Source organism: Ictalurus furcatus, chromosome 2, assembly GCF_023375685.1.
Source record: "Ictalurus furcatus strain D&B chromosome 2, Billie_1.0, whole genome shotgun sequence".
NCBI lineage: Eukaryota > Metazoa > Chordata > Actinopteri > Siluriformes > Ictaluridae > Ictalurus > Ictalurus furcatus.
Window position 1 is genome coordinate 6,225,895 of NC_071256.1, and position 24,835 is coordinate 6,250,729.

At 39.9% G+C, this 24,835-nt stretch overlaps 1 protein-coding gene across 1 annotated transcript in view; it reads left to right on the forward strand.

Annotated features, from left to right (window-relative positions):
* The window catches only part of LOC128616686 (capping protein, Arp2/3 and myosin-I linker protein 3-like), a 59,715-nt gene that overhangs the window by 11,097 nt on the left and 23,783 nt on the right, over positions 1–24,835 (forward strand). The window contains exons 3-20 of the mRNA XM_053639403.1: positions 5,546–5,596; positions 5,687–5,746; positions 7,168–7,289; positions 7,400–7,494; positions 7,588–7,658; positions 7,771–7,844; positions 9,949–10,024; positions 11,859–11,947; positions 12,314–12,408; positions 12,803–12,889; positions 16,764–16,873; positions 17,132–17,209; positions 18,234–18,310; positions 20,743–20,847; positions 21,457–21,526; positions 22,269–22,350; positions 22,504–22,600; positions 23,057–23,111. Of these exons, the coding sequence (XP_053495378.1) occupies positions 5,546–5,596; positions 5,687–5,746; positions 7,168–7,289; positions 7,400–7,494; positions 7,588–7,658; positions 7,771–7,844; positions 9,949–10,024; positions 11,859–11,947; positions 12,314–12,408; positions 12,803–12,889; positions 16,764–16,873; positions 17,132–17,209; positions 18,234–18,310; positions 20,743–20,847; positions 21,457–21,526; positions 22,269–22,350; positions 22,504–22,600; positions 23,057–23,111 (1,494 nt within the window). The remainder of the gene's footprint in view (positions 1–5,545; positions 5,597–5,686; positions 5,747–7,167; positions 7,290–7,399; positions 7,495–7,587; positions 7,659–7,770; positions 7,845–9,948; positions 10,025–11,858; positions 11,948–12,313; positions 12,409–12,802; positions 12,890–16,763; positions 16,874–17,131; positions 17,210–18,233; positions 18,311–20,742; positions 20,848–21,456; positions 21,527–22,268; positions 22,351–22,503; positions 22,601–23,056; positions 23,112–24,835) is intronic.

The window sequence follows — 24,835 nt, forward strand, 5'->3', positions numbered from 1 at the left end:
CCTGGCAGTGTTGGGGCTTGAATCCTTGACCTTACGATCAGTAACCCAGAGCCTGGCAGTGCTGGGGCTTGAATCTCTGACCTTACGATCAGTAACCCAGAGCCTGGCAGTGCTGGGGCTTGAATCTCTGACCTTACGATCAGTAACCCAGAGCCTGGCAGTGCTGGGGCTTGAACCCCTGACCTTACGATCAGTAACCCAGAGCCTGGCAGTGCTGGGGCTTGAATCCTTGACCTTACGATCAGTAACCCAGAGCCTGGCAGTGCTGGGGCTTGAATCCCTGACCTTACGATCAGTAACCCAGAGCCTGGCAGTGCTGGGGCTTGAATCCCTGACCTTACGATCAGTAACCCAGAGCCTGGCAGTGCTGGGGCTTGAATCCCTGACCTTACGATCAGTAACCCAGAGCCTGGCAGTGCTGGGGCTTGAATCCCTTACCTTACGATCAGTAACCCAGAGCCTGGCAGTGCTGGGGCTTGAATCCCTGACCTTACGATCAGTAATCCAGAGCCTGGCAATGCTGGGGCTTGAATCCCTGACCTTACGATCAGTAACCCAGAGCCTGGCAGTGCTGGGGCTTGAATCTCTGACCTTACGATCAGTAATCCAGAGCCTGGCAGTGCTGGGGCTTGAATCCCTGACCTTACGATCAGTACTCCAGAGCCTGGCAATGCTGGGGCTTGAATCCCTGACCTTACGATCAGTAACCCATAGCCTTAACCGTCAAGCCACTACTGCCCCAGCCACCACTGCTTTTTTAGGCACTAATCTACACACAATATCCCATAATGACAAAGTGCAAACAAGGTTTTAGAAATGTTAGCAAATTAAAAAAAAAATCACCAACAGAAATCTCTTAATTGGAAAGTATTCAGGTCCCTGGCTTAGGCACTCAAAATCTAGTTCAGGTACATGCTGTTTCCTTTGACTTTCTTGAGGTGTCAACTGGACTTGAGTTTACCTGTGGCAACTGATTGTACATGATTTAGTACGGCCTTATACACACCAGAATTCACAGTGCTTGTCATGCTGGCATGAAGCTCAAGACCTCCACAGACCTCTGTTTAAAATTCTAAAGCTTTGAATGTTCCCAGAAGCACGGTCAGCTCCATCATTGTGAAATGGTAGAAGTTTAGAACCATGAGGACTCTTCTTAGAACTGGCCGTCTGGCCAAACTCAGTAACTGGACTAGAAGCGCCTTGGTCAAGGAGGTGTGCAAGAGCCCAGTGGTCACTCTGGGAAAGATGGGAAAGCCTGCTGGAAGGACAACCATCTTAGAAATACTCCACCATTTGGGCTTTAATGGTAGAGTGGCTAAATGGAAGCCACTCTGGAGTAAAGGGCATATGGCAGGCAAAGGACTCTAAGGGCAGCCATCCATCCATCCATCCATTTTCTGTACCGGTTATCCTACACAGGGTCATGGGGAACCTGGAGCCTATCCCAGGGGACTTTGGACACAAGGCAGGGACAACCTGGACGGGTGCCAACCCATTGCAGGGCACATTCGCATACACACTCACATATCTATTCACACACTATGGATAATTTATTGTTGCCAATCAGCCTACAGTGCATGTCTTTGGACTGGGGGAGGAAACTGGAGTCCCCTGAGGAAACCCTGGAAGCATGGTGAGTTTGCAAACATGCATGAGGAAAACATTTCTATGGTCTGATGAGATAAAAATTGAACTCTTTGGGCTGAATCTGAATCTGAAGATGGCAATTCACAGACGCTCGCCATGAAGCTTGAAGAAGATCAGCCAAGAAGCATTGGGGAAACTGCTCAAATCCAATTGTGAAAAGCTTGTAAAAAATTATCCAAGAAAACTTGGAGGTAATTGTTGCCAAAGGTGCTTCTACAAAGTGCTGAATAAAGGGTCTGAATGATTATCTAAATGAGAGGGTTTGTCAATATGGGTTATTTTGTGTAAAGTCAATTTAATCCATTTTAATTTACGCTATTTCTGTGGGTGTAAATGCCGTATCAATGAGAGAGCTCAGTGGAGAATGGCTAGACTTGTTTGAGCTCACAAAGAAGCAACAATAAGTAAAAAAAAACAACAACACTCTTTACAACCATAGTAAGCAGAAAAATATTTCAGAATGCACAGAACATGAGGCGGACAGTCCAGAACTGCTGAAGACCACATCCTGTTTCTGGTCCACTTCTGTTTCTCCATTGTATTTCTTGTATCTGGATGAGTTTATTCAATGGTCTACAGCACAACTGGCAGTTTTTATTATTGCATAAATATACAGGTGTTCCTAATAAAGTGGGCCAGGTTCCTGGAAAGGATGAAACAAGCTGCAACATATGAAGTGTCATCTGTACTATTTTGCAATGAATTAAAGATGCCCCTAGGCTACAAAACACCAATTGAAGAAGTCTTATAAGATCCAGTAGACAGTTGTACCACCGAAGCGTATTGTAATTTCTTTCTAATCAGCAGGGAATCATTCTAACCGCGTCCTAAAGGCTGCTTTGAGAAGAAGTCAGGGTGATATTTATGTTCATTTGAGCAGTGCATGAGCTTTTTGTAAGAACTTGTGCATTCCCCAGATCCTAAATGGTTTTTTTTTTTAGTCATTTCTGTGATGTGTATTCTTCTTGTTGGGAAGAGCGTTTTCTCAATGCACTTGGCATGAAACTCAGATGCCATTTCTTAAAGGCAGATTCGTTACTCCTTAGGCTATGCACTACTGGGATGATGGTTAATATCTGCCAAACAGCCACAACATTAAAACCACTGACAGGTGAAGTGAATAAGATTGATGATCTCGTTACAGTGGTACGTGTCAAGGGGTGGGATATATTAGGCAGGAAGTGAACAGCCAGGTGTCAAAGTTAATGTGTTGGAAGCAGGAAAAATGGGAAAGCATAAGGATCTGAGCGACTTTGACAAGGGCCAAATTGTAATGGCTAGACGACTGGGTCAGAGCATCTCTAAAGCGGGGTGTTGAGTGTAAATTATTATTTTGTTTAAAGATCCTATTGTTTTCATTTAGTACGGTTTCCCAAAAGACAAAATAATAATAATTTACACCTGTTCAAAAGTTTACACCCCCTGGCTCTTAATGTATCATGTTGCCATCTTGAGCATCAGTGAACGTTTGCAACTTTTGTAATAGTCGTGTACGAGTCCCTCAGTTGTCTTCAGTGTGAAAAGACAGATCTGAACATCATATAGTGAACTGTTGGAAAGGGCTCAAATATGCAGAAGATGCTGGAAAAACAAAGAATGTGCAGGACCTGGAGGATTTTTCTGAAGAACAGTGGGCAGTTTAACTGCTCAGGACAGACAAGGGACTCGTTAACAACTATCCACAACACAAAAAAAGTCTCGTGGACTATATGTAAACATCAGTTATGTGATATAGCATATTCAGGGAAGTACTAAATGAAAAAGAAAATGCAATGTTTATAACTTTTTTTTTATTATTTAATTATTAACATTTTGCAGATTCTGCAAGGCGTATGTAAACTTATGACCTCAACTGTATTTCTGCAAACTAAAATCCAATAATAAAGTTTCCTAAATGATTTATGGGACAATTTTCTTCCCCCCTCTTAGCCAGTTACTAGTCACATTTACAGCGCATGTACAGTATACATTTCAACTATGTTTAATATAAATGCAAGTGCATGGAACAGAAATATACAGTATAACGACACAAGAAGAAGTGTCATATATCGTTACTCAGTTTTGTTTTTGTTTTTTTTACCACAGCACTGTTGAATTCTCGAGCCTGATTGGTCATAAGGTGATCATTAAAAAAAAAGTTATATTAATATGCTAGTTGTACTATATTTTCATTTCTATAGGAACAGCCCGTTCACAGGGACTTGTATGGCTAATTGCACAAGTATAAAATATTTTGAAAGGCAAATTGAACTATTTCTCATTATTAGAAAGTTTTTAAACAAATATAAGATTATTAAACCTTTACCTAGATATTTAATAATAAAGCAGAAAAAGGATGATGCCATACTTTTAAAAAAGCATTCACAAGATTATATGTATATTATACAATTATTATTATTTTTGCATTTTTTTTCTGTAAGGATAATCTTTTTACTTCTCATTGGTAACATATTTGTAGCATAAGTATATTTTTGTCCATTTTTTTGCAGGATTTTTTTTTGTTTATTTGTTTGGGTGTAGTCCTTTTGATTTGCAGTTTGACAGATTTAATTAATAATAAATAAGCTTCTTTTTTTCCCCTGCAGAAAAATGTATAGCTTCATATGTCATTGTTGTTTTTGGGTATGTTTGTTTTTTAATTAATGAAGCATTATCACTGCTTCATAGAGAACATTCTTCTGTACATGAAAAGCTTAGTGCATGATTTATTCACAACCATTCGTTGAATTCCAATTAGCAGGTTCTTGAGCAGTTGGTTGCCTGCTATTCTGTTATGGTGACAGAAGTATTGGACAGCACGAGAGCACACACAGCGGCCAAGGAGAAAGCTCCGCCATCTTATAACCGACACAAGCCTCTGTTCTCAATACCATGCCTTTAATCTCGAAGGTCTAAGAATATTCTGTGCACGATGATCTGTGCAAATGATGCTGACAGAAAACAGGCCGTCTCGGCTTTAGTGCCTATTTTTTCGCCAAATCAAAATGGATGCGCAGAGCGAATCATGCCCAATGCCAACATAAATATTACGGAAACACTGACAGGCCATTTCGTATATTTTCACTGTGCCAAATTTATTCACAAAGATGACCAGATTTGAACGGATAAAGCCAAGGCTTTTGGATGATTCTAGCTCAGCAGAGGCCTGAATAATTGTGGCACTCAGCACAGATGAAAAAATAAAAAAGGATCCAAAATCAATATAGAGAAAAACCAGTGAGAATCACTAATGGTTTCTAGGGCAACCTGGAAATACATTGTGTGTGTGTTTGAATGTTTTAGTGTGTGTGTGTGTGTGTGTGTGTGTGTGTGTGTGTGTGTGGGCATCATATGGCTGTATGCATTGTATCTATACACGAATATAGGTAAGAACTAAACCACAAGTTAAATGAATAACACATTGTACTTTTTATCCGTTAACAGTTACAATAAACCTTCTGGGACGTCCAGAAAAGACAAGTTAGTTCCTGTTCTCACTGACATTGTTTCGTCATTTCTTAGCATCTCTTCAAGTTAATAAGACAAAAAAACAATAAATGAAATGCTCAGAAACTTACTAAGCCTTGTTACGAAGTACTGACACTGCAGAAGCCGTGTAAAAACTTTGAATAGCTGTATTCTTACAGAAAACAATTACATTGCTTTGTTAAATAACAGTAAATCTATTGATTGTGGGCCTTTAAGCAAGCGTCCGTCATACAAGAAACGTATGAAGGCATGAGGACGAGCACATTAATACAAACCTGTGATTTGAATTAGAGTCAACATTAATGGAAGTGTAGCTGGTATAGGAAACGAATCAGCACCTTCGGAAACATCAGAGTCGAGCGTTTGTTTGAAATATATGGCCTAACTAAGCCGATCTCTCGCTTTCCTTGTGCGTCTTGTCTTATTTCAGGTCATCACCACATGGAGACTGTATCTTATGGCGTCAAAGGTGCCAACTAAGGTTAGTTTTGCTAGACATTCATTTTGGTTGCACAGAGCCTGGTTTGGGTTTATACAGCCGACACAACAATGATAAAATTCTGCATTTCAGGTGGAGACCACGTTTAATTTCCTGGAAATCCGAGCCATGAACACGCACCCGGAGATGCAAGTGAGTCAACCTGTGGTCACTGCTTGGATTTTATATAATTAATCATACTGCTGTTATTTTGCCTCCACAAGTGGTATATTAACTGTGCTGTTCTGAAATTGACTCATGCGTACATAATCGAATGGCAGACTAGATAGTCTAGTAAGCAGTCACGGTAAGCAGAAAAGCACCTCAGAACATGTTGAACAAAATCTTTTCTTAGAAATCTAACTCTAATTTAAATATTAGGGGTCAGGATGTCAGAATTTACCTTTCTATAGTACGTCTGTCAGATATTCTCTGTGATTTTCTGTTATTGACTGTATAATTAATTTAACTACACTCGTTTTTTTTAATGTGTTTTCATTGAAACAACGAATTTTCTAGTCAGTCCAAGCCCTAATCATGACGTGATTTTATGACCAGGGGATTTAATCGTCCAGTCCCTCCAGGATTTTGTGATCACGGAAATGAACGCGAAAGCAAGCAAACGCTGCAATTTTCAGAGGATCTTGCAATTGTTTTAAATTACTTCCGATTTTCCGCCGATTTGCGCCATGACATCATCACATCATGCGCATTCAGCCAAAGCCCCCTTTTGATTCACGTGTGTCGAACATGAGTACAGCTAAAAGGTCTTATTCGCCAGCAAACATCACTGCAAAAGACAGTTCAAGTAGTTTTCTGCAAAAAAGAGCACAAAAATTTGGAAAAAAAAAAAAAAGCAGCAGCAAAATCAAGCATTTTTGGCTGCAACAATCCCAACAAAACTCCGAAATCCTGTCCAGAGTAGTCATCAGTTGATGGACCGCAGTTCATTTTTCACTGGATTCAACCGATCACTCTGTCTGGAATAGTTTTTCATCAATAGCTTACTTCCTGTTTGTCAAACAGAGATGCAACTTAGACCTTCGTGTTCAGAAACGCAAGTCTAAGACCTTTTGCCGTGCATCTGCTCGGGATTCTGGTTCGCACGATAGCTCAGTTACAAGCGGTTGAATGTTTTCAGGATTTACGTGGAATTATCATCGGAACCAGCAGATGAGCGTCGGAATGAATCCAAACAGGACTGAGGTCATAGCAAGGTCAAATGTCTGAAATAAAACTGGTTTAAACATTATAAAGAGGTTGTTGCGTATAATCACATACAGTCATTTATGTATAAATGAATTAGCTAAAGGTGGCTAAATTCACTAACATTGTTTAATATTTATAAATAAATTGGTGGCAAAACCAGAATGTCTAACGATGATTGGACAGAGAACCAATTGAAGGAGAAACCAAAAGTAGCCAGATTAAACACACATTGCCCAATTAAAGGATAAATTACACAAAAAAAGGATTTTTTTAAAAAAAACATAAGGTTATGATTACATTATGATTATGATTATGATTACATGTAGTAGTATGTTTGTTGTCTTTTCTTCTCTCCTCCTCCACAGGTTGTCATAGAAACCGACAAGTCTACCTATTCCCTCAGGCTGCAGTCACGTGACCACCGCGATCATGTGATCAACCATATCAACTATGCCTTGTCACGAATCTTCAACAACTCTGTGTTTGCGTGAGTGCATAAAGAACACATGCTGTGTCTGTATTCAAAGCGGCCATTGCTTGTTCGCGTATTCGTTTGAAAAGATTGTGAGAAAACTCGTTGCTTTTTCTCTCCGTCAGTCCTTCGCTCTGTCACTCAGACAGCGATTTGTCAGATGGAAGTAGGAAGTACTCTCCGAGCTCAGACACATCAGTGGAGACACAGAGAGCTTGTGGTGAGTTTCAGTAATACAGCCACACACACACACACACACACACACACACACACACACACACACGGACAATCAGAGGCTCTCTCTTTTTTTCAGGTGGCTTCTCAGAGACATATGCTGCTCTCTGTGATTACAATGGTATTAGCTGCAAAGAGGAGGTGCAGTGGGTAAGCTGGAAGTGTGTGTGTGTGTGTATCTACATTTTCAACAGTATGAATGTATATGCATATAATGTGTGTAAGGATGTGTGTGTGTGTGTGTGTGTGTGTATGTTTTCAGGATGTGGATACCATTTATCATTCTCAAGACAACCGTGAGTTCAATCTGCTGGACTTCAGTCACTTGGAGAGTAGGTGTGTGTGTGTGCTTTGTTCCTCTGGACTTCAGGTCGGTACAAAAGAATCAAAGATTTGGCGTTTCAATCGATTCTCCCTCCACCAAATTTGTAGAATGTCTCTGTGTGTGATTTTTAAAGACAAGAATTTCAACATATTCCCCTGTATTGGGAAAAGTACCAAAAATCCAATGACTTACTTATGACGGCATTCTAAGAGAGGTTTTATCTCTTTCAGTTATGTAAATAAATTGTTTAAAACGTGCAGTTCCACTCTCAAACACAAATTCAGTGTGTATTTGTATGAAAACGATTTGTGTGACAAATGAAAGAAAGAAAGGTCAGAGTTGTGTGTGGGATTGGCATTCATACTTTTCTTCAAGTCCTTGAAATGTATTTATTTATTTATTTATTTTGCATTCCTGGAAAATTGGCATCTTTTTGATGAAAACCTGAACGTAGCCACATAGCAACTCAATAAACAATTGCCTAGAAAAGGTCACGTTCAGACCGACACCAACCACGTGACTTTGCTGTTTTTACTTCAGAACGTGACATTTCAGATTCTCTCAGATCATCATCAGATGCAGCAACTCATTGTCTGCTTTTGTGGAATGCGTGTACAATAGTAGCGTTTCGCATTTTCGGCTGGTCTCATATGGTACTCGTGTATCAAATTTCCTGTACATTCTGTCTGATCTAATAACTAGTAAAGTCAACGACCATCACAAAACAGCACCATCGTTACTTTTATGTCATGTCAGTCATTTTGATGTCATTTCCTAAAATTATAGAGCTAGGGGATTTGTTAGGCGATTTCATAATGTCATGTGTATTTGTGTCAGAGAGTTAGATAGTTAAATAGATCTTGATATTTACGTCCATTTGTTGAATGTATGGTTTGGGAAAGGACCGCTATAGACCATATTTTCTTCAAAACAGGAAAAACTGTGTTCCTCAGTCTTTCAACTGCAATCCCAGCTGACAAAAAAAGGTCCACAGGACGTCCCCTAAATGGCCTCTACGAACGTTCATGTGTAGGGTCCCCTTGACGTCCTATGGACGTTCAAGGGGACGTTCACAGGACGTCCATGATTTGATTTGTGTTATGATTTGCCATTCGGGACGCTTAGGGGACTATCGTTGAAATGAACACATTCAGTAGTGTTATGATTTGCTATCCTCTGACGTCCTCGGAACGTCCGCCAGCGAACGTTATAAACCGGACCTAAGTGGACGTTTGTAAATTCCGGGGGATGTCCCCTGTTTGCAGGGGTGTGGTTCAGACCACAACTTCTGCATTGTTTAGCCCAAGTGCTGTTTTGCTTGAAATCAGAGCACTGATGCTGACATTTGCATCAGTTTCCCTAATTCAAACGGTCTATAAGTGTTACACGCTCTTTCTCCAAACTTCACCTCACTTCATTCATTGATACACTATATATATGCTCAAACGTGTGTGGCCACCTGAGCATCAAACCCATATGTCGTTCTTGAAAAAAGCACCAATTCTCTAAAAATGGCTTTCTATGCTGTCGAATTACAATTTCCCTTCACTGTAACTAAGAGGCCCAAACTTGTTCTGAGCAAGCTCCATGAAGACATGGTTCACCAAGATTGGAGCGGAAGAACTCAAGTGTCCTGCACAGAGCCCTGACCTCAACCCCACTGAACACCGTGGTGGTCGTTGAACTGGAACACAGACTGCACCCTAGGTCTCCTCGACATCCTGACATCACTGCCTGACCTCACTGATGCTCTTGTGGCTGAATGATCACAAAAAAATCAAATGGAAAGCCTTCCAGGAAGAGTGGCGGTTATTATAACAGTAAATAGGGACCTAATCTGGAATGAGATGTTCAAAAAGTATATATGGATGTGATGGTCGGGTGTGCACATACTTTTGGCCGTATAGTGTAGTTGTTACTTGGCTGAGTGTTTCAATAAAGATGGCAGGTAAATGTAAAGCAAATGAAATCCAAAATAATCCTCCGTAAGACATTTAACAGCCAATAATCTGATAAATCCTTATATTAATGTCATTTTAGCACATTTATAGCAACTGCTGCTGAATATAATTGTGTGTGTGTGTGTGTGTGTGTGCATTTGTGTTTCTCTTGCAGGGATCTCGCCGTAATTGTTGCATCCATGGCCTACAACACATGGTTCACCAAACTCTACTGCAAAGACATGCGCATCGTAACTATCCTGTCCTCTGCCTTATATTTACCCAGCATGCACTTAGTCAATGAGTCTGTTAAGCACAACTCAGATAGTCTAACCGAATATGCTGCACAACAATGTCTTAGATTAGCATACACAGATTACTTTAAAAAAAAAAAAAAAAGAAAAGAAAATCACTTTGCGCTGCATTTTAATATATAAAAGCTACTATGTAAGTAAATATTTATTTGGTGGCAAGCACCAAAAGTAGTTTTATTGTCATTTCAACTATATACAGCAGTGAAATGAAACAACGTTCCTCTGGGACCACGGTGCTACATAAAACAACACACTAATCACATGACACGACAGAACTAAATAAGATCTATAAACATTCTACACAAAGTGCACGTGAAGATGTGTGATAAAAACACAGGACAGTACAGTACTACTAAAACAGGACAATGGGTAGAGTAAGTGACAGTGTAGCGCCGAACAGTTCACAGTTCTAGTGTGGAAGTGTCTGATATAACAGGTAGTGCAGAAGATACATGCCCAGGAGTAACAATATAATTTAAAAATGGTATAAATGTAAACATAACATGCTATGACTGAGCAGATTAGCGTATACCAAATATGGACATAGCAGTTATTGTTGTAGCAGCCAGGTAAAGTGTATAAGAGTGATGTAGGGTAATAGCGTGCGTAGACACCCTATTGTTATTCTACTTTTCTTCTTCTTCTTCTTCTTCTCCTGGCTAGGGTGTCTATGGCAGCCCATAGAACCATATGGTAAAAAGAACACCACAGATCACAGCAGATAACGGCAGCTGCAGCAGAAATGTCACCTCCAATTCAATTCAATTCAGTTTTATTTGTGTAGCGCTTTTAACAATGGACATTGTCCCAAAGCAGCTTTACAGAAATATATAAATTCAGGATATAGATTTTAAATGTATGAATTTATCCCTAATGAACAAGCCAGAGTCAGCGGTGTGCGAGGAAAAACTCCCTGAGACGCTATGAGGAAGAAACCTTGAGAGGAACTAGACTCAAAAGGGAACCCGTCCTCATCTGGGTGACACCGGATAGTGCGATTATAAATAAATAAATCCCTTCTATAAATGTGCTAATAGTATATGATCAAATAGTGCAGTTGTGTAACCAGGAAAATCCATTACAGTTTTTACAGGAAGTCTGTTTTGTTGAACTTCTCCACTGTTCACTGATGGAGACTTGTTTGAGTGCAAAACTGTTTGTAGCCACAAATTGCCATCCTAACTGTTCATATGAATTGAGGTCCAAAGCCATCTTATGGTTTTTAAGTGGTACCATCCTCAGTAATCTCAATGATATTTAGGCTGCACTATGTAGGGCCATCCTCAGCAGCAGGATATGACTTCCAACTGATGAGAAGTAGGGCATCAGGATGGATCAGGCAGGTCCGGAGAGCAGAAGGGGTCAGGATCACTTGGTATCTCAGTAGTATCATGTGTAGCTCGACAGAAAAGCTCGACCCTGCTGCCCGTTTGTTCATCTACACCTTTCCTCCTACACTCAGAAAATTCCAATGCTCAAAACATGTACATCATGAGTGAAACTACAAATCACTCTTCAATCCCTTTGCTGATAATTATGGCTTATATTTCCTGTAATTGCTTAGGAAACAACTGTAGTGCATGTTTGAATGTGCAGCTCACCGAGTCTGGGTGCTTGGCCCCTGAAAATGCTGCTTTCAGCTTTAATTATTATTATTATTATTAGTATTATCATGATGCTGATGATTATTATTATTATAGAAGACATTCTATGCAGGCATTCTACAATATTAGAGTGGAATTGCACAGCTAATTGTTGTTATTTTTCCTAGGGGTCAGAGGTCACAGAGCAGGTCTTACACACGCTCAGTAAGTCCTCCAGTCTGGAAGAGCTGACGCTGGAGAACGCAGGACTCAAATCGTTAGTTTTATTCTCTCTTATTCATAAATGGTTCGTCAACTGTGGTCCGTGAAGGATTACAAGTGGCTCGCAAGTCAGTCAGCGTGATTAATATATATATATATATATATATATATATATATATATATTTTAAATAGAACAAACTAATTATCTAGTTAGGAAACAGCTTACCAAGATTAAATTCACCAAGTCAAATGAGTAAATGAGCCGATTCGTTTATGAGAACGTGTTTTGTTTTGATTGAGCAGCAAAAAAAGGGAGAACCAATGCTGTGTGTGTGTGTGTGTGTGTATAAGTGATGTTAAATTTCATCTCAAAAGACTGTGTTCTTATTCGTGGGTGTGCGCATGTGTGTGTTTATCGTAGTGACTTTCCTCAGAAGATGTCCGTTGCGCTGTCGGAGAATCCAGCATCGGTGATTCACTCTCTCAATTTGGCACATAACACCTTGGACAACCAAGGTATCGTTTATGCTCTCACAGGCACACACACACACACACACACACACACACACACACACTTCTTAAGAGAAATAAGAGCTACACATAACCAGCTTTGCTAAAGTTTACTGAACCTTTTTTATTTTTATCAAAACATAATATGAAAAAAATGAAGAAAAAAAAATCATTAGGCATTACTGTAGCTATAATTTTCCACTACTATAAATATTTTCCCAGAATACCATGCAGGCTACGGTACTGAACTCTAAAAACCATGTTAAAGTATCATACTGGTTTGAATGCTGCATGCGTTACACTGTGTATTTTCATCCGTCCATCCATGTTTCGTTCCCTCTTTCTCTGCAACACATTGCTGTCACTGACTCTCACATACACTCGTGCTATATCTTTGCAGGTGTGTGCAATTTGATCCAGCAGGTGTGTCGTCTCAGCAAAGGACTCCGTCTGCTTAACCTGTCCAAAACGTCACTCTCGTCCAAAGGTGGGCGAAAGTCTCTTCGTCTCATTAAAAAAATTTAATTTAAATACAATTTTATTTAATAGGGGTGTAAAGCAACACTACTATACGTATATGTATCTGTTTAGTGCTCCAAATCAGAACCAGAAGTGGGCGTGGCCTAAAGCTTTAATTTTTTGAATTGTTCTTATTATTAAATACGAACCCTGACTCTATGTCCGTGGGAAAAGAAAAAAAAAAACAAGCCATAAGGGAATTTTTTTTTTTTCCGGAAAATATAACAATTATATATAGCAGTATAATAATAGCAGAACATTATTTAGCTCCTGAACAGCTAGAGTTCCTCAACCTCAGCTACATCACTCGAGTTGTCATGTAATGGAGGCTGAGACGGAAGCAAGTACAGATTATAGGTAGTTTAATACAATAGTCCAAGGGAACAGACAGAAATCAATAAACAAAGACAGGCAGAGGTAAGGCGATCAGGCAAACAGTCCAAACAAGGTAAGGCAAAGAGACAAGGTCGTAAACCTGAACAAGGTCAAAATCAGAATAAACAAACATGGTAACAAGGCTTGGAAACGCCCGAGACGAGGTAACTGCACGCGTACGTTGCAAAGACTTAGTGTCCGAACAGTCTCTTGTATGTGTGGAGGGATTGTGTGTGAGATTGGATGCAGGTCTGTGTGATTAGAATGAAGGCAAGTGTTCTGGGAATTGTGATCCATGGCGGCCATGTTTCAGTCAGACGCCCTGTGGAACTTTCTGGCAAATTTTGTATCTAATGTGACTGAGTGAGCAGGATAACCATCAGATCATACTACCGTATGTTTCAAAACAAACGATGCCCATCCCAAATGAAACGGGAAAAACGTTTATTTACGGTTGATGTAACAAGAGCCATCTGATCATATTCGATCAGATTTCCGTCAGATTTTGGATTTGTTACATTCCAGGAAGATCAGAAAAGTTCGATGGACATGTTAGAAATCACAACAAATGAATGTACAAGTTAATATTTTTAAAAAATTATAATATTGCTGCCCCGTTCGCAGGATTTTGCTGCTTTCGGAACTTTCGCAACTTTCGGAGTTTATTTGTGCTTTTTTTTGCTGAAAACTAATTTAATTGCTGAAATAACAATTGCACAAAATTGTGTAAACTCTGCTCCTCGGCAGAGTTTGCTTGATTTTGCATAAATCCTGGAAGGACTGATGAATTATACAGGTTTATGGATGTCCCTAATAAAGTGGTCGGTGTATGTTGTGCACCGAGCTGACTTGAACTTCCCTTTCTTTGCAGGAACATTTTCAGACCTAACACTACAGTGTTTAATGTTCAATCTTTAGAAAGCGTTATGAATTTTTTAGATGTTTAAAATCGATTGCTTAGACATTTTATAATGCGCGCCCGCCAGGCCCCTTGCTTTCTTCCTGGTTTATCATGACGTAACCTTTCATGCTTGAAGGCATAAAGGATTTTGATAATTCATGCTTTGATGCTGACTGGAAAAACACACACACACACACACATACACAAGATTTATATACTCATAACGCAACACTCATGTATTATTTATCAGAGTGTCGTGTCAGCCGTCCTTGCTGTTACACTGTCAAACAGTATCATAGACCATTTATTTATTTATTTTCCTGTCAGCTTGGTGAAATATGCGTTACCGTTCTCAGCAGAAATTTCACGTTCATGTACTTTTGGTGAGAGCAGCATGTACTTCCTTCTGTGACACCATGTATGTCTTGAAGTGTAGGTTGTCTGAATTTCCTGTATTAAAAAAAATGGAGGTGTGGAATCTATCTTGAAGGATTCTGGGTGTGTACGTGTGTGTTTGTGTTTCTAAAATGATACAAGACACAAAATGACACTGTTTGTGTATACAGAACTGCGAGTGTATTAGAAGTTTATGTTCCAGTCAGTTTACTTTGGCCCTAAGAAATGTGCTGGATATCTTTGTGGTGTGTGTGTGTGTGTGTGTGTGTGTGTGTGGGTGGGTTGCAGGCAGGCAGTGTAAAATGTGTCAGATCATCAGCTGTGGCTGGAGAGTGGGATTTGTCCACAAACAGAGCAGAGAAAAAGAATTAGAACAGACTTTGATCGACAAACCTCGATTTTCTTCGCGTGATGCTCTTTTGTGCGCTGTCCCGTATGAGCTACCAGACAAGGCTGCGTGCTGTATTTACAAGCTTCCTACGGTGCGGTGGACATTCAACCCCAGTGTTGTGCTTTTGGGAATGCCTTCCTGTTTCTCAGCATCGTTTATTATTATTCTGTGATGTGCTTTTGCATACTAATATTCTGCGTGATTTCTAGGTTGTTATATAAGAGGACAGGAAGTTCCCCACGGCACTCTCAGAAATGTTGAAGAAAGATGTCGTGTTATTCTTAATACCGAATACCTCTAGGAAGTCCTATTTACACGGATCAGCCATAACATTAAAACCACCTGCCTAATATTGTACAGGTCCCACTTGTGCCGCCAAAACAGCTCTGACCCGTCGAGTTACAGACTCCACAGGACCTCTGAAGGTGTGCTGTGATATCTGGAACTGAGTCGTTAGCAGCAGATCCTTTAAAGCTATTACTAACATATCATTATGTGCTAGATTCTCAAGTTTGGAAGCTATACATGCTTTATTTTCCATAACCCTAACCCTAACTCCAGCCCTTAAGTTTATAGGTTTAATACAGACAAACATTCTTAAAAATAAAAAAAAATAGTCTAAATCAACAACTGGTTTCCAAATGTATTTGTATTGTTTTCAGCTAGAATCGCAAATTTGGAAGCTGTATGTGCTTTCGTTTGTGAAACCCTAACCCTAACCCCAGGCTTTAAACATATAGGTTTAACATATACAGAAACAGCTAAAAATCCTCAAAGTACTCTACATACAAATCAGTTGGCTATTAAAGCTTTTCCTATCATTATGTGCTAGTTCCTCAAGTTAAGAACCTCTACATGCTTTCCATTCCATAACCCTAACCCTAGCATTAATCTTCAAGCATGTAGATGTCATATTTGTGAAAATCGTTCAAATTCATCAAAGCAGTCCACAACAATAACACTTGTCTTCCAAACCATTGTGTATAGTTATCTGTTAGATTCTTAAGTCTGAGGTGGGGCCTCTATGCGTCAGATTTGTTTGTCCACCACATCCATTTCTCCACTCTGCAGTGGACAGGGGTCAGCAAGGACACTCTGACCGGTCTGCCTCTACACAGCAAGCTGCAATGTTCTGACACTTAAAAAAAAAAATCATAGCCAGCATGAACTTTTTCAACAATTTGTAAAAGTAGAAGTAAAAGTGAAAGTAGAAAGAATTGTCTGGCTAGCTTTCGCTCCCCACAGGCATCAATGAACCTTGTGCGCCTATGACCCTGTCGCTGGAACACTGGTTGTCCTTCCTCGGGCCACTTTTGGTAGGTACGAACCGCTGCATACCAGGAACACCCCACAAGACCTGCTGTTTCAGAGACGCTCTGACCCAGTCATCTAGAAATAACAATTTGGCCCTTGTCAGAGTCGCTCAGATCTTTACACTTTTTACCCATTTTTCCTGCTTCCAACACATCAACTTCGAGAACTGACTGTTCACCTGCTGCCTAATAAATATATCCCACCCCTTCACAGGTACCACTGTAACGAGATAATCAACGTTATTCCCTTCACCTCTCAGTGGTTTTAATGTTATGGCTGATCGGTGTACAGTACATTGTAATAGTTAATAAATCAAGGACAGGGTGATGTATTGTGTTATTATGTAATACATCAGACTGTAAGTTATCAAGGACAGCTTTTACGGAGGTGTATGTGCATAAGAAGTGCTGTCTGCCTTTCTGTTCTTTCTTCATATGTCTCTCTTTCTCTCTCTCCTTCTCTCAGGTGTGGTGTCTCTCTCTCAGGCTCTTTGCTCTAATGATGATTATTCAAACTCGCTCCTGCATCTGGACCTGAGCAAGAACCCTGGCATACTATCTGGAGAGGACGCAACGGTCAGACAGCACACACACACACACACACGCAAACACATGTATAACAACTGCGTCGAATGTGTGATGTACACACAATCCGCCCTCGTCACGTGACATTCATCATGTATCACATACATAATGCATATACATTTGCATTTATGTAACATACACAAACCAGTGCAATGCAGGAAGTGCCGGAACTCGTGTCATAGCATGTACTTCACTATGTTTATCATCAGATGGTGGGTGAACTGACGTTGGTTATTTATGTTTGTGTAGCATCTGCATATGTTCCTGTCACAGCCCAACTGTTTAGTACACTTGGACCTATCAGGCACAGACTGCTGCTTGGACTCTGTGAGTGCTTCCTGTCTTTTTTTATTTCTCCTAATTGCTTTCTCAAATCATTATTTCGAAGGCATAAGTAAAAAAAATTTTTTACATGAGAGCATAAATACACTTTGAATGTACTGTGGCCTGAGTGTTATATTTCTTCATGCGGTCAGAAGGGTTGCCAGATTTACACAACGTATTAAAACACTTTGTTCGTCTGAATAGTTCAATAGCTAGGTAATTACTGTTCTGCATGTTATAACGTACCCCCGTTCTGCTGGTCAATCCATCACTTCCTGTAAAAATCCCCAAAGCAACTCGTATGGCAGCCATGTATATGTACTGCATCAGCCGCACTTTTCACTTCTTCACCAAAAATTTTAGTAGATTTTCACCCAACTTGTCCATTTGTCAATTCCCTCCCACTCGCTAAGTCTTTCCAGTGACCCGAAAACTACTAACTGATAGCTTCCTCCTAGACACGTATAGCCACTGTATATATTCTCGAACTGGAGGAAAGCGCTATCTGCCCTCTTCCATATACAGTAGCTCATAGACGCCTATGATTGGTTAGTGTCTCTCTGATTGAGACAGGGGAGAAAGTAATGCCATCCCGGCCACCTAGAGAGCATGGCCAAGTTATCCTATATAGAGTCCTAGGCAAAAGATTGCTGTGGTGACACCGGGATTTGAACTTGCGATCTCACGGCGATATCCGAAGCCACTTTTGGTGCGATTCTTCCTAAGATGTAAATACACCATTTTCAGGCAGAATGCACAATATTTCATCTGAATACTGCTGCAGATACCAGCAAATTATCCGAGAGCAAATGATCTTAAAGACACACAAGTCTTGTTTATTATCTATCTGAAGGCGTACTGATGGTTTGACATATTATATGTTGGACGCTGATAGTTTGGTGGGTGAGGTTGAATTTGTTTCATTGTTTATCTTTTCTTTTTCTTCCTTGATCGCTCTCTCTCTCGCTCTTTCTCTCTCTCTCTGTCTTCTTCTCCCTTGTTATCTTTCTTTGAATGAAACCTTCAGCTGTTTGGGGCTCTGCTCCGAGGCTGCTGTGCTGACCTTTCTTACCTCAACCTCTCCAAAAACTCCTTTGCTCACAGGTTAGATTCATTCTCTCTCTCTTTTCTTTTCTGTCCATTACATAATAAACCACGTGTATAGTCAATGCCCTATATTTGTGAACATAATGCATAAAACTAAGGTGCAAAATCACTAAATTGGTACATGCGTGAGTGTGTGTGTGTGTGTGTGCGTGTGTGTAATCGGAGATAATAACTAGAGTTTGAATGAAGACGTCAACACATTTTTCTTATTTTATTACACTAATTAAAAATGTTCTATTTTCTATTTAGTGCTTAAGTGAACACTATCTCCATTATCGACTGTATACAAAGAATGCTAACGTTAGCTGCTTAGCTATTTTAGCCAAATACTGTTGGGATCTCAGTACCTTGCTAGTTTTGTTAGATACCGGCACTTTCATATATTTAGCACAACAAGCAATCACTACTAAAGATTTGACGTGGCATCTTAAGTTTAATACGGAGCTTATATACTGTAAAACATGAAAAGATCTTGCTAGCTAGTCAAGCTTATTCAGCTAGCTATTGGTTAGCCTGAATATACTTCCACGGATTCGCCTATGACGAGGATGTTAGTATCGGTTTGGTTTAGACACAAAGGATCATAATCAGCATTACAAATCACTACAGTGAAGATTAATGGATGACGGATAAATAAATACCGTGCTGTGAAAAAGTATTTGCCCCATCCTGATTTCTTCTGGGGTTTTTTTTTTTTTTGTGTATATCTCATACTAAATTGTTTCACAAATTAAAACAAAATCTCAGACAAAACAAAGGCAACTTGACTAAACACAAAATACAGTTTTTAAATGATAATGTTATTTACTGAAGCGAAAAAAGTTATCCAATGCCAGGGACACCAAAACTGGGCCTGTGTGAAAATGTATTTGCCCCCTCAGTTACTAATTTTACAAATCTATGAAACTGCATTCATAATGGGGTTCAGCTGGACTAGACACAATTAATGCAAACACTGTTCAATCGAATCAACACTTAAATAGAACTTTTTCAGCAGTATGAAGTTGGTTAAAAGGTCTTACCCAGTAACACACTATGCTGAAATTGAAAGAAAATTCCAGAAATGATGAGGAAGAAGGTGATTGAAATACATCAGTCTGGGAAGGGTTACAAAGTTATTTCAAAGGCTCTGGGACTCCAAAGAACCACAGTGAGTGCCAAATGGAAAAACTTGGCACAGTAATGAACTTTCCCAGAAGTGTCCAACCTTCCAAAATTCCTCCAAGAGCACAGCAACGTCTCATCCAGCAAGTCACAAAAGAGTCAAGGACAACATCAAAGGACCTACAGGCCTCTCTTGCATCAATAAAGGTCACTGTTCATGACTCCACTATCAGAGAGACACTGGGCAACAATGGCATCCATGGAAGAGTGGCGAGGTGAAAACCACTGCTGACCCAGAAGAACATTAAGGCTCATCTGAATTTTGCCAGAACACACCTTGATGATCCTCAAACATTTTGGGAGAATGTTCTGTGGACTGATGATTCGAAAGTGGAACTGTTTAGAAGACAGGGGTCCCGTTATGTCTGGCGTAAACCAAACAGAATTCTACAAAAAGAACATCATACCTACGGTCAAGCATGGTGGTGGAAGTGTGATGGTGTGGGGATGTTTTGCTGCTTCAGGGCCTGGGCAGTTTGCAATAATTGAGGGAAACATGGATTCTAAAGTCTTCATTCCGTAAGTTGAAACTCAAGCGTAACTGGATTATGCAGCAAGACATTGATCCAAAGCATAGGAGTCGGTTCTAGTCCTAGAAGTAAGTGAAAGTCTGATCTTGGAAGCATTTGGTTGCAGTCATTGCCGGTAAAGGTGGCACAACCAGATTTTAAGCCTAAGGGGGCAGTTAATTTTTCACATTGGTGATAGGTGTTGGATAACATTTTTTGCTTCAATAAAAATTTTTTAATAAAAACTGTATTGTGTGTTTATTCAGGTTGCCTTCATTTTTTGTTGTATTTCGTTTGAAACTCTAAAACGATTTAGTATGAGATATACACAAAAACAGAAGAAATCATATACTTTTTCACAGCACTGTATAATAATGGTAAATGAATATGATGATTTCCATTGTAGTTTAAAAAAAATGATTCTACTTTGGAGTCACTGAATGTTTAAAAACAAATTAAGAAGTCCTGATCTAAGCAAATCAACTTGCGAAGGAAAACAGAAGAGGAAAAACACTGGCTTGCACTCAAACACATTAGTAAGAAAACAATATTAAACAAGAAATTCATGCTTAATTAAGTCCATTCAGCCCAGATAAAAATTCCCAGAATCAAATTCATTAATTAACCAAATCTAAAAGAGTTGAAATAGTTCAATCATACAAAAAAAAAATCGTATTTCTACCAATAACTGTGTTTAATGATTATATAACGCTGCCCCTCTGAAGACATTTCCCATATCACGTTCTCCCCATATAGGAAGGTGAAGGAAACTCTGCCGTTGTTCCGTCAGTTCTTCAGCTCTGCATTCAGTCTCACACATGTCAGTTTGGCCTCTGTGAAGCTGCCGCCGGAAGCCCTCAGGTGAGACGCCCACGCTCATTCTTCAGGCGAGAAGTCGAGTCCACAGCGAATTCACCGAGTTTCTTTTGTGCGATTGCTGTCTCGACTTGACTTACTTCACTTACCCACACACATACTTTATTTCCACGGTATACACGGATGGATTTAGATCCGTCATCATGTTCAGTAGACAGTAGCTTAGAGAGTGGTATAGCAGTGTGTGTTAAGAGCACAGGAACACAGACACAGGAGTTCAGGGTAAAACAGGTTTTATTTAGGATGTGAGGAAGTGAGAGAAAGGCGTGTTGAAACTGGGAGGTTGAATCTGGAAACAGGGCAAAGGTAACTCAGAGGTTAAGATGTTGGCTTAGTGATCGGAAGGTCGTGAGGTCAAATCCCAGGACTGCTGAGCTGTCACTGCTGGGCCTTTGAGCAAGGCTCCTAACCCTCAACTGCTCAGTTGTATAAATGAGATAAATGTAAGTTATAAATGCCGTAAATGTAAATGGAAACACAAGGGAGGGGGAAAAACAGGGAAATACACGGGGGCTCCGTTCTGGACCAGGGTGAGGATTAGGGTTAGTGTAATGTTCATATTAAAATTTCTTTCTCTCTCTCTCTGTCTGAAAGAAATATGTTCTTAGGTTTGACCAACAACCCCCATATCAACGACATGCATCTTGACATCAGCAGCTGTGAGGTATCTCCTAATACCTGTATTCTTGTGACATGATTAGGCAATGAAAACATATGCTATACAGTATATGGTAACAATAAATGGTTAAAAAATGGCTAGACTATTGGTCCTACAGACTTCTTTTTGATGATTGTGTTTAGTTTTCAGTAGTTTAGAAGTTTAGAAGTCCTGTCAAAAAACGACTTCGAAATGCACTTTGCGCATTTTGAGATAGAAACACATATGAGAAGCACGTTTGTGAATGTTGTAGCATGTTTGTATGTGGTGAGCTGGGAAAAGCTGTCCGACGTCCAATTCAGTGGAACCGCAAACCAAAAATGAGGTCAAATTGGGTCGCGCTTTGCAGTGAAAGGTATCTTTGACATGTCTGCTTTAAGAAAACATAAATATGTTTTACCAAAATTATATTCAACAAAGCTCATTGAATTTACACCATTGAATGGATTCACATTGCGAGATGATTTCGTACATCCAATATGATTTGATCATGTATTTTCAAAGCCCTGAATAAAATTCAACTCCATTCTCGCACCCAAACTGAATATCAAACATTACCGCTGTGCTATGTGATCCCACGTGATTGTTAATTTAATACGTTAGTTACAGTTCCTGTCAGTGGCAACGTCCTCGCAAGATTTCAGAATGTGAAGTCTATCATTTTTCCATGCTTAGTAAACATTTTGTCATTTTATTTTGATGTAAACAGAACGTGAGTGTTAAATAAGTGTTAAATGTCCTCATATAGCTACGATCAGCTGGAGCGGCTGTTATACAGGACTTGTTTCCACGCGTCACCTCCATCGCTACGCTGGATATCTCAGACAACGGTGAGCTCATGAGACTCCACCAGTACTAAACATTATGTACTGTAGGTGTTGTATTTCTCAGCAATCTATTACCTTATACTCTCTCAGGATGTGAAATTATCCCGCTTACTTTCATCCTAGTGCGATTAAAGCTAACTATGCATTTTGCACTAGGGTTTGATGCGGACCTGCTGACTGTGTTCACTGGTCTGTCTAGACATCCTTCGCTCAGACACCTCCACCTGGGCAAAAATTTCAATATCAAGAGCAGGTATGGCATTTTTAAACCAATCATTTTGCTACCATTATCTGAGTTTGCTAGTAAGCTAGCTGAAGATTAGGCCAACAATAGGCAAATGTTAACAATAGGCTTTTTACACTGTGTGTAAAAGCAGTAGTTCAGTTTTCTAGCAAGGATTAGCTCACTTTAGCTTATATAATCAGCTACTATGCGATAGAAAGAGCTCTAACTAGCGAATTGAAATCGCTAACTAAGTCATTTAGGTGCAAATAGCCATAATTGACAGGCAATGAGGAGCATCCCTGTACAGAGAAGTTTCCTAATTGACTAATGCAGCTGGACTGATTGCTAACAGAAGCTTTATCTGTGATAGCGAGCATCTTTGAATTGATTTGTCAGAGTACAGTGGCTAACGAAGCCCACAGAGAACATCTATCCGACTCGCTTACTCGTCTCTCATCAATTTCGGTGTTTCTCTCCCCGCAGGGTGTTGGATGAAATTCTGCACAAACTGGTCCAACTAATACAGGAGGAAGAGTGTGTGAGTATTCATCACGGAAATTCGCCACTCTGAAGGACACGCTGAAGGATTTAGAAACAGACTATGCAATTTAAGGTCTCCCTGCAAATGCTAACGAGATTATATTTGATATCAGATCAAATAGATTGCAGTGTGTGTCATGGTCATGTGGAATCCTAGTGCTGTTATGATAGCTGAGTCAGTTTTAGAAGATCAAGCTATGTTAATAGATACAACTAATTCCCAGATTTTCTACAGTTTAGTATTACTGAGAGATAGAAGGTACGCTATGCCGTTCCTATTATGAAGAAAACATTGTGACTTATTTATCAAGATGGATGCTGAAGGATTTACGCGTAAATGTTTCGTACGAGTGTTTCCAGAAGAAATCCCATAAACTTGGAAAAGAACTTCCTATTCGTGTTCTTGAGTGTGTGTAAATGTACATGTAAGAAGACTGACTAATATAAACCTTGACTTATATCTGGTAACGTTTATCGCGCGAGTCTGAGGCTGAGGGAAGAGACCGTGTAGGCGGCTTCTATGTTTTTTTCTCGTGCTCTCCTGGAGGATCATTTATTTTCCTTTGGGTTTTTTTTCTAAGTGTGGTTTTCACCGTCGAGGTGCAAGAACCAGGCTCTTTTTCCATTTTGGTGACCGACTGAAAGTGCACCCCTCTGGCTTCCTCGGTGCCTCGTCCCTTGTCTGGATGTCGTTTGCGCCGGTGGTTGATCGGAGGGGTGCGGTCGGAATTTCAGAAGAGCGTAGCAATCACAGGGGTCCAAGCACTGATGGTTGCGGTTATGGTTCAACTCATATCATTTGCATGGATTGCTGCACTGTTATATCTGGAATCTACTGTCGAGTTTAAATTGCTTCGTTTTATTACATTTCCAGCAAGTAGCAAACTCCCTTATCCAGAGCAACTTCTAGAAGTGCTTTGGAGTCTTTATTAAAAGGTCCGGGACTGAGAGTACCGTTGAGAATATTTTGTGAAAGTCATTTTTATATAAAATAGAGGATTTGGGTTTCAAAAAATATTATCGACGGTAGTGTAGTCCATCTTCTCCATGTCGTCCTCAACATGCAGTACCATGTGCAAGCTATTAGGCTTTTTAAAGGGAAGTTGTTTACCCGATATGGTGATTTGGGGGCGTTTCTGTATGTAAATGAGCATAGCAGCTGTGATAAATGAAAAAGATCAAATTTCCATATGCATACTGTTGGATCTTAGGCAGAGAATTAGAACTTGGTCTACACACGCTTTGATAAATGAGACCCCAGGTAATGATGAACATCTGCACAGAACATCTGGTAGATGGTAAATCCTTCTGGTCAGGAATTGGTGAGGATTTACTGGCAAGCTAACTGAGGCACACAGTGGTTTTTGACTCGTCTACCTGAAGAAAGATTATGAACTTATTGCTCTACCGTGATTATAAGCTCCTCTTGCTTGATGTACAGACTGAGGCACGTTGATCTACGCGAACAACAATTTGAGGATGTGATAACATCCTCAAATATTTCGAAGCTTTTATTCATATGGCGTATGAGGATTCTGAAATGATAAAATGTTATGTATTGCTTTTTTTTTTTAAGCTGATATTTAAATATTTTTGGAAAAACTCTCAGAAGGTCAACTGAACTGAGGTGGGACGGATGACATTTTAAATGCAATCAGCTTTATATAATACATCCAAAAAAAGAAATCATGATGCCTACTGTTAAAATATACTCGTCGTGTC